At 33.4% G+C, this 14,038-nt stretch overlaps 1 protein-coding gene across 1 annotated transcript in view; it reads left to right on the forward strand.

Moving 5' to 3' along the window:
• Positions 1-14,038, forward strand: part of RSBN1L (round spermatid basic protein 1 like) — a 73,656-nt gene that overhangs the window by 47,572 nt on the left and 12,046 nt on the right. Inside the window, exons 4-5 of the mRNA XM_063100180.1 lie at positions 11,493-11,630; positions 13,428-13,570. Of these exons, the coding sequence (XP_062956250.1) occupies positions 11,493-11,630; positions 13,428-13,570 (281 nt within the window). The remainder of the gene's footprint in view (positions 1-11,492; positions 11,631-13,427; positions 13,571-14,038) is intronic.

Genomic DNA, 14,038 nt, shown 5'->3' on the forward strand with positions numbered 1-14,038 from the left:
AATTATGCCAGTGTGTGTCTACGTTGTGGATCTCAAGTCCTTGATGAGCCATCTACCCTGGTTGTCACCACTTCTTCAGGCTTCTTGGGTAATATACATATATTACAAAGAGGAAGCTTCTAAGCAGATGCATCCTCTTTGTTACCAGCTGTGGCTCTGGCCCCATATCTATGTGACCTGCTACCCTGGTGACCTAAACATGTCAGCTGCAAGGACTATTTTTGCTTCTTTAGCTTTAGACTTAAATTCAGGAAACTGTGTATAAAAGGTTCATATTCTTTTTATCACAAGATAGATCCTCCAGATCTTATCATTGCTATAGTGTGGGGAAGAATATTTAGTGAAAAACTACCCTGAACTGCTCATTTGGTATTTCCCTCACCCTGAACTCTTACTTTTACTTGGTTTTTTAAGAATTTAGGAACCTGAGGAAGTTGTTGTTTGCAGACTGGAAGGTAGCCTTGGGTTTGTCCTTATGCACTAGCTTTATGAAACTGAATGGGATCCGAAAGAGAACAGAAGAAAAATGAGCAGACTTATTCTAGTTTAGTTCTATTTCTAATCCTTGAGTCTTCCCTTTAAAAGCTTTTACTCTTAGCCTAATTTGTTATCCTCCAGGAATTGATTTTTTTTAGTAATTTTTTTATTGAAGTATATAATATTTACACAGAAAAGTGCACACATTACAAATGTATAGCTTGATGAATCTTCACAAAGTGAATACAACCATGATTTTAAAAAGTAGAATATAACTAGTAGCCAAATGCATTCCCCAAACTTTCTTTATCACTACTCTGCCCACCCCCACCATGTAAATACACACCCTGATAACCAGTATCCTGACTTTGAACACCACTGATAAATTTTTTTATCTGAATTTTTACTTAATGGAATTCAATAGTACATACATTATTGTGTCTGGTCTGTTTCCCTCAGTATTATGTTTGTGAGATTTGTCTGTCTGTCTGCATTCATGGATGGGGTTGTATCCATCTGTAGCAATGCTCATTTTTCAAACCCGCAACCTTGGTGTTATTAGCACCATGCTCTAACCAACTGAGCTAACCGGCCAGCCCAGCGCAATGCTCATTTTTCTATTGTGGTATTCCATTGTATGAATATACTACAATTTATTTATCCAGTTTACTATGGATGGACATTTGAGTTGTTTCTGGTTTGGGCTTTTACAACAGTGGTGCTATGAATATTTTTGTGAATATCTTTTGGTGAGTGCATGTATGTGTTTCTGTTGAGTGTATACCTAAGATCAGAATTTCAGGATCAAAAGGGATGCAAATATTCAGCTTTGCTAGATATTGCCAGTTTCCCAAAGTTATCGTACCAATTTCCATTGCCACCAGCAGGAGCCACACTTAGTAGTGTCTGTCTTTTTTATTTTAGCCGTTCTGGTGTAGTGGTATCTCCATGTGGTTTAATTTGTATTTCACTGGTGACTAAGCATCTTTTTTGAAACACTTTTATATATGATTATTGTCCATTTGAATATCCTCTTTTGTAATGTACCTGGTCCACTCTTTTACCCACTTTCTTGTTTGCTTTTTTTCCTAATTGATTTTTAGATTTTTTTTAATATGTTGTAGACAAGAATCTTTTGTCAGCTAAATGTATTACAAATACTTCTTCTCACTTGGTATCTTGCCTTTTCACTCTTAAGGGTGTCTTTTGGTGACTAGAAATTCTTAATTTTAATGTAATCTAATTTATAAAATTTCCCCCCCATTTATGATTGGTACTTTTTGTGTCCTGTTTTAGAAATCTTTGTCCCAGGGTCATTAATATATTCTCTGAGGTTTTTTTTCAGGAAAGTTTTGCTGTTTTATCTTTCACATTTAAATCTACAGTTCATCTGGAATTGATTTTGTATATGATATGAGGTAAAGACCAAGGTTCATATTTTTCCATATAGGTATTTGGATGATCCAGCATCATTTATCAAAAAGACATCCACTCCCCATTGCATTGCAGTGTCATCTTAGTCATAAATCAGTTGATCATATATGTGTGGGTCTGTTTCTGGGCTCTCTCTGATTCCGTTGCTCTATTTGTCTTAATTGCTGTAGCTTTAAAATAAATCTTGATATTTAGAATAAGTTTACCAGTTTTGTTGTTCTTCAAGAATTCCTTGGTTCTTTGTATTTCCATATAAACTTTAGAATCAGCGTTTCCAATTCCACAAAAAAATCTGCTGGGATTTTGATTGGTATTACATTGAATGTGTAGATAAGCTTGGGTAGAATTGATGTCTCTACAGTGTTGAAGTATTGAATCTTCCAGTCTGTGATCATGGTATTCCCCTTGTCTTTTTATTTTCTGTCAGTAATATTTTCTGGTTTTCAGTTTAGAGGCCCTTCACTTCTTTTATTAGATATATTCCTAGGTATTCAGGTAATTCATTTTGTTAATTATGTTTTTGAGAACTTGGATGCTCACAGTGCTTCATAGAATATGCCATTAATACACATCTTGAGAAATTGAAAATGTATTTTTTACCTCATTTCTCTTCCATCATCCTCCTTCCCCTTATCTATGGTATTATCATGCATGTGCTAGTTATTTGGAATGTCAAAAGTGTAGTATTTAGGCTATGTAAAATTTAGAAGAGACTAGTCCATTTATGAATGCTTGTTAGTAGAATCATATAATGAAACTGTATATTTTGGTAGCATTAAATGGATCAGCCTACGTACTACCATGTCAATTTGTCTTCACCAAAAGAATTGGTTGAGATGATAGTATTAATTGAGCCAATGAGAGTCAGTATTCTAGGAAAGGAAAGGAAGAGGTACCAATATTGGAATGTAGTTTCACTTAATATCAACCATAACAAGGACAAGTTGTGGGTAATAAAGCCAAATTAATGTTTCAGTGGTTGCTCAGGAATAAAGTTTGCTGATTTGGTCATGATGACTTATCGTTTACTTCTAAATTCCAAAAGATTAGGTTCCGTAGAACCTGGTGATAATGCTTTCTATAGAGCAGAGGAAAGCAGAAGTGGTGAGAAAAGTTTCATATTTAAAAATTTTGAAATCCAGTAACTATCCATTAATTCCCTTTTCTACCTTTTATATTCTTAAAAAAACTTTTGGTCTAGTTAAACCCAGTCCAAAAAGCAGTATTCAAAAGAAGCAGAAACATGTGAGAAGACAATGTAGACTGAAGTTGATAGAGAAAAAGGGTGCTAATCTGACCTTTATTATTTTTATTTAATCTTAGTTTGGAAAATATATTTAGCAGCATTTAAGGAATTATGATAATGATAATGGGGATCTTTGTAATTAATTAGCACTGTTTTTTTAATAGATAAAATAGGGTGTATATAATAATGCTAAAATATGTATTTTGTGTTTTCTTGTATTCTAATGTTGTAACCTGTATAAATAGTGAAGCTTGAAATGTTGTAAATAACCCATTAGTTTGAATGTTCAGGACAGGTCCTCATATGTTCAAGTTTAGATCAGACCCCAAAGAGAATCACTACCACCCGAAAGGCCACTGTATATGATGACAGAAGTTCTACATAGCAACCATTCACAATGATGTGAATGGCATTCCTTAGATTTTGCAGGCTGATGGCCCTTACTGCCAGTGGCTCGTGGAACCCAAACCAAGTCCATGCTGAGTTTGCATCTGCATAAGCTTAGTTTTCTATTTTTTTGTTTTTGTTTTTTTTAAAAGAAAAATCAGGGCAACCAAAATAATTTACCCTAAATTCTGTGGAAACTAAATGATGACAAATTATGTAACTGTGTCTATGATCTTTATATTGATAGTGTTTGTCTCTATAATTTTTACAAATACTCATTTTTGCATCCGTTCATCTTTATCATTGAAAACATGTTAATTTGAGATATTTTGTTTGTGTACATGTGTATATATACACACATACATATATATTTTTTACGTTATATACACAAATATATAATTTTTTTGTTATAAACACAAACACAAAGGACACTGGTAAGAATCAAGGCATTCCTATTCTTTGGTCTTTGGTTTTAGAATTCTTTTCACTTGTATTCTGTTTTCTGTCTTCATCTATTTCTTTACAGATTGCCTGAAAGTTTTGAAAACCATGTGGAATTATGTGTTAATAGGCCATGTCATTTCTCTAGTGTTGTCGTCCTGAAGTTAATGGTATAATATTAATCAAACTGTATGGTAAAGGTCTATTTGAGAATAGAAACATATATGGACTTTTTCTAAAGTTTGTAAACTGTCTATATCAGTTAGCTTTTGCTGCATTAAACAAACAAAAACCTTCAAAACTTAGTGGCTTAAAAATTTTATTATTTCTCACAATTCTTTGGGTTGGCTGGACAATTCTTTTGGTCTCTGCCGGCTTAGCTGGGGCCGTATGGCTTCATTCTTATATCTGATGGTTGACAGACCAATTGGTCTTGGGACACCTTGCTTATACGGCTGGTAGTTGGTTCATGTCAACTGAGGTGATAGCCACATTTCACTCATCATGTAGTGGGTTAGCCTGGGTTCATTCACGTGGGTGGTGGTTGCAGAGTTTCATAGAGTAGAAGGATAGCAAGCCCCAGTGTAGAGCCTTTGCTTGTGTTGTGTTTGCTAATGTCCTGTTGACCAAAGGAAATCACATGGCCAAACCCAGATTCATGGGGTGGGGAAATAAACTCCACTTCCTAATAGGAGTGACACAATCACATTGTGCAGGAGTGAGCATACAGACTTGGGAAGAATATTTGTGGCTATTTGCAATCTATCACATCTGTTCTAGTTTTTCTACCACTTCTGTTTTATTCAAATATTTATTTAGACATTTATTGTGTTCCTGTGTCCTACCTGGTAGGGGTACAAAAAGTCAAGTAAAACAGGAGTTTTATCTGTCAAGAAATAAGTAAGATATCTATCTTGTCATTCTGTATTTAATCAGCATGCCCTCTGAGCCCTGTACTAACTGTGAGAATGTGAGAACTGGAGCAATTGTCTTCTAACCATACTTTCCATACCTCCAAACTCTAAATCTTATTTTTATTTTATCATGGTTTTAAGTTGTTTCTCAAGTAAGTTGTGTCAGAATGTTAACTGATGATTAAAGATCTGCTGTTTTAATAATGAAACTATTAATATGTCTGATCTAATCTGTTAGACCTGCTTCTATGCAGAATAAGGGGAGAAAACTAGCATTTGTTGAATTCATGCAGGGTCATTAACTGTGTTAGGCCAATAAAGACACTTGATGTGCCGTCTTTGAAACATTGTCTGCCTTTGTACTAAATTTTAATTTTGACTAATTGTGCCTTCCACATCCTCCTCTTACAAACTTATGAACTTATCTATACAAAATATTATCATGGCAGGCACCAGGTGTTCTAATTGAGAAAGGAGCTTTTTTTCTTTATTAATTTAAAAATGGATAATATTTTAATCCTTATTTTAGTTAAAAGTTATAGGGATTTTTGAAAAAAAATGTTGATTAAATGTTGTTACCATTATATATTTATTTGAAAGTATATGGCAGATGTAATGGGGAATGGCTCCACCTTGTGGCACACTCGTTTATATCAGATGTTTACATTGCCGTAGGAAGAGTGCGATGAGCGGGCCTCATTTTTAAAAGTGAAGGACTCCTCTCCTTCCTACCCCCTAAAAGAAGCTACAACAGAATTGAACCAACAGCCTCTTCTGCCCTCACCCACCCTCTCAATTTTTGGCTCTAATAATTATCCTACTTTTGTATTTTCTTTGAATTAATGCTGATATCAGCTAAAAACATTTATATATTCTATATTTATTATGGATCACGATTAAAGTATTCTGAGGAACTTCTAATATCTTGGGATGTTGACTGGCATACTAAAACAACTGTAAGAAAAACAGGTTTTGAAGTAAAAATAGTTTATATAGTGCTGTACCAAATAATCTGTATTTATTTGCTGTGAGGCTTCTCAGAAACTTTAACAGCCAATGTGCGTGGTGAACTTCCCAAACAAGAAGGATTTTCCAAACTTACTGGACTATAGAGTCCTCTCTTCAGGGAACACATTTTGAGAAACAGCAAGTTGTTTCAAGTGAGTCATTTGTAGGTTTTTTTTTTTTTTTTTTTTTTTTTAAATATCATCACTGTATTTGCCTCTTCTCTGTTGCAGCAATTTTTATAAGTAAAATAAGAGAGGACAGTATTAAGTCTTATAGATTTATTTTTGGCAAGTATTTCCTTTAAGAAGGCTACCTTTTGCTCTTCATAGCAAACAGACTTCAGAATCATAGAGGTCTTTTTGTTTCTTTTTTAAAAAAGATTATGTGAGGAAAAATGAATAGAATTTTAGTTTAAGCATAATTTAGTTAATTCATTTCCCGTTAACCAAGGATTCTCTGAGATTTTGTTATTGACACTTACCATGAGTACAAGAAGCCTCCTATTTCCTGCTTTTTCTTTACCCTCGTAACGTTTACAGAGAATACAAGGAGAAAAGTGAAAATGCAGCCATGATGTTTGTGGTTATTTATTTATTTATTTATTTATTTATTTTGGGAGAGGGGGCTGTAGGGAGGAGATTTAAATTAAAAATGTTAGATCTCTTCTAAAAGGCACTATTTAAATACAGGCTTTTGTAAAAATATATAATTATCATGCCTGTCTCTTATTGTGTTCTTTTTTAGAGATCTGTACCTAAATCAAGAGGAACCATATGTATAGTCTTTGTAATTTAGTATATTTCTTTTTTAGGAAGTCAATATGATACATTATAAGGCAGTGACATGTTTGATTTTTTTTCAGGTTAATTTAACTGCATCAGAAAACTGATGGTTTGATTAATGTTTAGTGAAGTGAATAGATGTAAATACCCTAATCTCACATCCAGTGTCGTCAAGACGTGAGGTTCCCCAGATAAGTGATTTTTTTCTAGATGATGGAAGCATAAAATTTTAAGGACCAAGATTTTAATAAAAATATCCTTTTTACTGAACATATACAGCATAATTTCACACTCTTTTCAGTCCTGGTTTGTCATTATGATGTTATAATACTGGTGCCCTAGGGCAGCTGCAATTGTGCTTGCCTCTTACTCTTCTTTCGCTTTTAAATGTGTGGTTTCTTATCCTTTATGATTTCAGAGATTAGTTATAATTGTGCCTAATGTAGGAAAATATATGTAAATAGAGGACCTTTTGCGAGCCATGATCTTTGTGGCATTTATTTTGGCTATTTAGACCATTTATTTTGGCTATTTAGACATTCTTCCAGTCCTTACCTCTCGTCTGCCCTTGAATTCTTCATAGTTGAAATTGCTGCATAGGTGATTTTTGGAGAATTGAGGCTTTATTTTCTTATGATGTTGTAGATTTAATTTTATCCTGTGTAATAGGTGAATTGTGGATATTTGCTACGTAGTATTGCAACAAAACAGGTGTCACCAAAATCAAGGAGTATTTACATTTTTGTGAAAAGCATGTGGATTTCATTTTTATATATTTTTAAAAAATATTAAGATTTTGTTGACTTCAATTTGTATTTTAAAATTTAGTTTTAAATTTGATATATTTGTATCTGTCCAGTTGAGCTATCATACATAGTATCATCTTTAATATTTAGAGAATAAATGTTTTGGAAGAAAATTACTGTTTTGTTTTAAATGTGATAGCTAAGAATGCAGAGTTTCTATAAATACCATATTTTCTAATAGAATTTACCTTTGGTTTTAATAGAGAGCAAATAGGATCCACTTCACAGTTTTAGCACATTTTGGTTAAAAGAGAGAGAGAGAGATTTATACTTCTGTTATAGTAAGTTATGTCTGTAGGTGCATTTTACATGTAATCATATATATTTATATGTATTTTGCCATGAGGTGGGAAGAACTAACTATAAAGAGCCAATTTGGATATTTCAGAATATAATCTGAGTAGAGTCTGTATTACTTAAAATCAAGGTTCTCCCCCAAATCCTTTGAAATATTTATGAATTTTAATATGACCATACTTAAGAAAATTGTCAAAAGATACAGCTTCTTCTCAGGTGGTCCCAAACTAGGTATAGGATAGAGGAAAAAAGAAATTAAGTTCTAATTTACTCTATTTTGTTAAAGTTTTTAGTGTTTAGGTTTGTACTAATATAGACAAGTATTTCATATTATTTTTAAACAAAGAACATTTGTAAACTTGAGGAGAAATTTATGTATCTTAGTCGATTTTCTACTGTTTATAACAGAGTACCTGAAGTTGGGTAATTTATAAAGAAATGAAATATTTTTCATACAGCTCTGGGGGCTGGGAAGTCCAAGGTTGAGGGGGCACATCTGGTGAGGGCCTTCGTGATGATGGGGGACTCTTGTAGAGTCCCAAGGGTAGCATAGGGCATCACATGACAAAGGGGCTGAGCAAAGCAGCTCAGGTCTCTCATCCTCTTCTTATAATGCCATCAGTCCCACTCCCATGAAAATCCATTAATTCATGAATGAATTAACCCATTAACCCAGTCACCTCTTAAAGACTTCACCTCTCAATATTGCCACATTGGGGATTAAGTTTCAGTAAGAGTTTTGGTGGGGACAAACTGTATTCAAACCATAGTATAATGTATATGTATAATTTGAATGAAATGAGATGGCTAGGTCAATAATGTTCTTTCACTCAATGAAATGATCATTCTAAACTAAAATAGCAACATCTGGTCAAATCAAAGACAGTAAAGAACTTGAGTTATGACACAAAATATCATTTGTCTGTAATATTACCACTTAGGAAGTTTTACCCATATTTTGTTACTTGGTGATAAATGTTTTTATTCATATTTAAATAAAGAAATTTTACTCTACGAAAGTTGAATGTTAAGTGTGTTAATTAGTTTTGGTTTTCTGATTATTAATTTTTTTATTCCCTATTCTCTATAGTTTAGTAGTGTTGTAGTAGCTTTCTTTTTTTTTTCTCTTTTGTAGAATGGAAGTAGTTATCTGAATTGTATTACGTCAGCTAGGTAGAATTCAACTATTTTAACTATTTGAGAAATGAATTATTTTGTGTATAGTACGACTTTATTTTACCCCTAGATAAGTTGACTGTTATAATTTCAGACATATTTTCTCACAGAAGACTGTCTCTGACCTCTAAATCTCTCCTTACATTCAGAATAAAGAGCATTCTTTTCTTCATTGGTGTGTCTTTTGTATGCATGTATATAATTCTTGCATGTACTCCCTTGGAAAAAAGTCCAATGGACATTAATCCATTTGACATGAGCTTTAAAAATATGTTTAAAGTACCCATTTCTTTGGGTGAACTTATAAATTGAGTAGTGCTTAGCATTTTAGAAGAATTCACTCACTGAAAATTCCTTTTTCTCTCCCTGCCATGGTAAAGTGTACAAATTATTTAGTTGATTATTGTTGTTACTGTGATATAGTAGAATGAGCCACCTCGGTGGCAAGGACTTATTTGATTATGATTTTGTTAGAACTAGTTAGCAGTTTAAATGAGATACCTGATTTAAACAAGAGAAGGAGATTGATGCATAGAAAATTTACTTATTTTTATGAAGTAGAAATAGTACCTCCCTAAATTACCTTTTAAAAGCCAAATGATACATTCTAAAGCACTTGAAAAATTTGTGTTTTACAATTTAAGTGTTGTATGATTTCGTCTTCTTAGTGGCCATGGGGTCTCAAAACTCATGGTCATTCACAGATTCAAAACTGAAGCTACAACTTCAGAGTCACATAACAGAACTGATGTGTTATATTCTGGTGAATTTGCTAGAGTTCAGATTCATACCCTTAGCTTTGTTAGACTATATTATAGAAATGCATATTGATTGATAACTGATTTTCTTATTGTGGTACAGTTAGTGCATCTGAACATCTACAGCCTGAAGACTTTTGTAAAGTCGGGTTTTAACTTTTACCTACCTCAGTATAGGAGATGATAGGAATTTTTAGGAGACAGGAAAAAGATGAGATCATGAGTACAAGATGGGGGCACAGACCCCAAATTTTGTAATTTGGGGCTTGGAGGAATGGTTTGTGGTTTTGAGAAGTGAATTTGTGACAATTTATGAAAATGGAAGCTTAGAATACTGGTAAATAAACTTATTCAGGAGTTAATGTGTCATTATTATATTGCTTTGCTGATTATGATAAAAAGTACAATTCTCTAATGTCTTAAATTATTCTATTACAGTGGATTTTTTTTTTTTTTTTTTTTAAAGATGACCAGTAAGGGGATCTTAACCCTTGACTTGGTGTTGTCAGCCCCACGCTCTCCCAAGTGAGCTAACTGGCCATCATTATATAGGGTTCCGAACACATGGCCTTGGTGTTATCAGCACCACACTCTCTCAAGTGAGCCACGGGCTCGCCCTTACAGTGGAATTTTTATTATCACATTTCTGGAAATATGTGGGTGGGGGCTTAGATACTTTGTTACATGATGGTTACTGTACCAGCTGTGACTGTGAGGATTCATCTTTCAGTGTGCATAATCTGTGTCCATTATGTGATGAAAAGTTGACCATCCAGGTTTGGTCGGGATATAGAAGACATTCAGTTTTAAAACTGGAATAGTCTTGGGCAAACTGGAACAAATTGGTCTCCTAAATGTAGTGGACACACAAGTTAATCCAGAGAAAGATAAGGATTTTGCTTAAAGTTTATTTATTAAAAGAACTTGTTTTGCTTAAAATAAGACTCAACTTGTTTACTAGTATTAGTATACAAAAATGCATAGCTTTCTTTGTCAGGATTTAAATGTACTTGTGAAAATTTAGGTATCAGTGAATCTTGAGGTATAGGTTGCTTTATTTTGGCTGTTTGAATGCCACCCATTTGCTAGGTAGACAGGTTTATATAATTATTAAGTTTTCTTCAGCAGTCTGAGGTAAAACAGTGCAGTTAAGGAAACCAAAGCTCAGGGAATTTAAGTGATTTCTGAAGACCACATAGCTGTTAGATAGCAAAGGTAAATTTGGGACTGAGGATTCCTGATTCTCAGATTCTAGCAGATCTCAGAGTTAATAACAGAAATGTAAACAGGTAAGATCTGGAAAGGAAGATCATCCTGGTAGCCTTTTAGACATACAAACCACTAGTGATGGTTAAATGTAACTTTTTCAGAGGGCCTATTTTTGGAAATTCTTATAAAAAGGTATGAACCATCACGTTAGAAAAATGCAGGTATACCAACTTTTGAATATAATTTCAGTGACATTAGAGATCAAATAATGAATTTCTATATTATAAGGAGATGTAGTCAGTTGTCTAGAATTATGCTGTTTAACTGAAGTGTTTTCATAAGCAGTGCATAGAAATAGAAAAGTAAAACAGCTTGATTTAGTGTAGGTTTTTTTAATGCCTTATTTGTTCTTATTTGTTATTGTTAGTAAAGGCTTTTGTGTTTTGTTTTGCTTGCCTCATATTATGTTCCAATACTGAGACAGTGTATGTCATTGTTACACAGTGATAACAAGCCTTATCTTATGTGTAACTTTTAATTAAATTCATATTCTTCAGGTAAAAAGAACGTATTCTCATGGTACTTACAGAGCTGGCCCAATGCGACAGATAAGCTTGGTGGGAGCAGTTGATGAAGAAGTGGGAGATTACTTCCCTGAGTTCCTTGACATGTTGGAAGATTCACCATTTTTAAAAGTAAGAGGAAATAATATCAGTAATTAAATTTTGGATGTTACTTTCATGCTACAGGTGACAACAAATGAAAGGCTATTTCAGAATTATAAAAATTTTGGTTTTATTTGAACTGGAGGGATGGAAATGAAGAGAGGGGAAACAATAATTCTTGTGTAGAGTGTACATGTAACTTCTCTGGTCCTAGTTACAATGGCAAAGCTAAGTGGTGAACCAGAAACTAACGCTTACTTGTTATTGCTACTTTAGGAAATTAGGTTCCATCTGTTTATCAGCTCTTTATAAACTGAGTGCCAAAGGATTTAGGAAGTAAAGGAAGGGTGCCTACTAAGTTAAAATGTTTAGGACAAAGGAATGGCAATTTGGCATTGTGGAAAACTGGTCTGGGAAATTGTACATCTGTATATCAGCCTTGGCTATACCTAATTGGGTTGGGTATAGTTTCTTTATCCATAAATTAAGGTGTTCAGATCATGTAGCTTAAGGCCCAGTTTCTTTATCCATAAATTAAGGTGTTCAGATCATATAGCTTAAGGCCCCTTTAAACTCTAAGTAATTTCCAGCCAGATTCTGCCAATCCACCCACCTTTTTTTCTAACAGCCTCTGTATTCCAGAAAATGTTTCTTATTGTGGACTACTGAGGCTATCACACCGAGAGAAAAAGCTCTGAGCTGTGTAATTAGGTTAATTATTTAATCAATAATTCAAAGGTCAGTGTGAACCCACACTAAAATTCAGGGTCCACTTGAGCAGCAGAATGTCACAAGATCAGTTTATCTCTAATACTCAACAGATCATCTATTGAAACTTTTTTTCTTTCCACTTCTACTTGCTGTTTTCTATCCCATATGTGTATATATCTTTTTCCTTTCTTTTTCACTCTGTTCCATTTCCCTATCTTTTCCTTTTTTATTCCTTTTAAACTTTTTGTTTCTTTTCTATTTCCCACAACTAGTCACATCATGGAATTTGGTTGCATTTATTATTGAATGATATTTTTAAAAATATTACTGAATACTATTTAAATAGTTGCTTCAAATTTAACTTTCAAAGCAAATGAGCCAAATGAATTATTTATAGAGAAATTTAATTTATCAATTCTACTTTTCCAAAAGATGGTTTATGGGATGAATTTTTTTTTTTTAATGCCATTCTTACCATTCCATGAACAATGGCCCTCAGTCATATTTTTTTCCCTTACCTTCCTCTTCTTCCCCTTACCCCCTCCCTCCCCCTTTCCTCTCTTTTTCTTTGGCTCTCTCTCTCAGTCTCACTTTTCTGTTCTGTTCTTTAAAATATTCTAATTTCTGGTAAAGGCAAACAACCTCTTCAAGAAAGTACTAAAGTAAATTTTGATTTTGGTTTGGTTTTGCTTTTTGTTTTGTTAGTTTTTGATTATCATTAATCAAAGAGGTGTCCATTTTTCTAAACTCAAATTTAATTGTTCATTTTTATAGATTCTTATGGAGAGCACTTGCTTTTTTGGTCATCCTATTAACATCGTATGATCCATGTGTTTGGAAGGAAGAATAACAAATGATGAATACAGTGAATCATACCTCTGGCAGGTGGGGGGAGGGAACCATCCAAGCATAATTATTCTCTTGGTGTGTTTGAAATAGAATTTTTTGAAGCAAAATATATGAACATATAAGAATATTCAAAATAGGTATATATTTCAAATGATTAAGTATAAAGGTGTATATGAAAGTGTGTTTGTCAGGGGAGCAATATTCTTTAATGAATACTTGAAGATACATTTTGAAATAATTGATTTCTATGTAATTATTTGTCTCTAGTGTACACTGCCATGGGGGACACTATCTAGTCTAAAATTAGAGAGTCGAAAAGATAGTGATGATGGTCCCATCATGTGGGTACGTCCAGGAGAACAAATGATCCCTGTGGCTGATATGCCAAAGTCACCTTTCAAAAGGAAAAGGTATGTTGGATATGACTTTTTACTGCTGGGGACAGGTGTTTGTATGCTGGAGTGTATGTGTGTTAGTTGAAAATCGGAGGAAAGGAAAGTTTAGAGTAAAATGGGAATTTAAATTAAAAAATAGCTACACGTGCTGATATAATTTGTTACAAAGGATCACATATAATTAAGATATGAGAAATGTAGGGAAATGAATAAATTGTAATTAGGGTGGAAAAATGTCATTCATACAGAGATTATAAACTATTTTGGAATAAATTTAACAAATATTCAGAACCTGTATTAAGAAAACTAAAACATCTTATGGAGGTATAAAACAAGATCAAAACAAGTAGAAAACCCTACTGTGGATAAAAATGATAGTTCTTTGAATTTTTTTCATTTCATTTGGACTCACACTCCTAGTACTGAATAAAATGATTTTAAAGTTCATAAAGGAAAAAAACTGAAAGAGAGGTGAGGAAGAAC

Source organism: Cynocephalus volans, chromosome 6 (genome assembly GCF_027409185.1).
Source record: "Cynocephalus volans isolate mCynVol1 chromosome 6, mCynVol1.pri, whole genome shotgun sequence".
NCBI classification, from domain to species: Eukaryota; Metazoa; Chordata; class Mammalia; order Dermoptera; family Cynocephalidae; genus Cynocephalus; species Cynocephalus volans.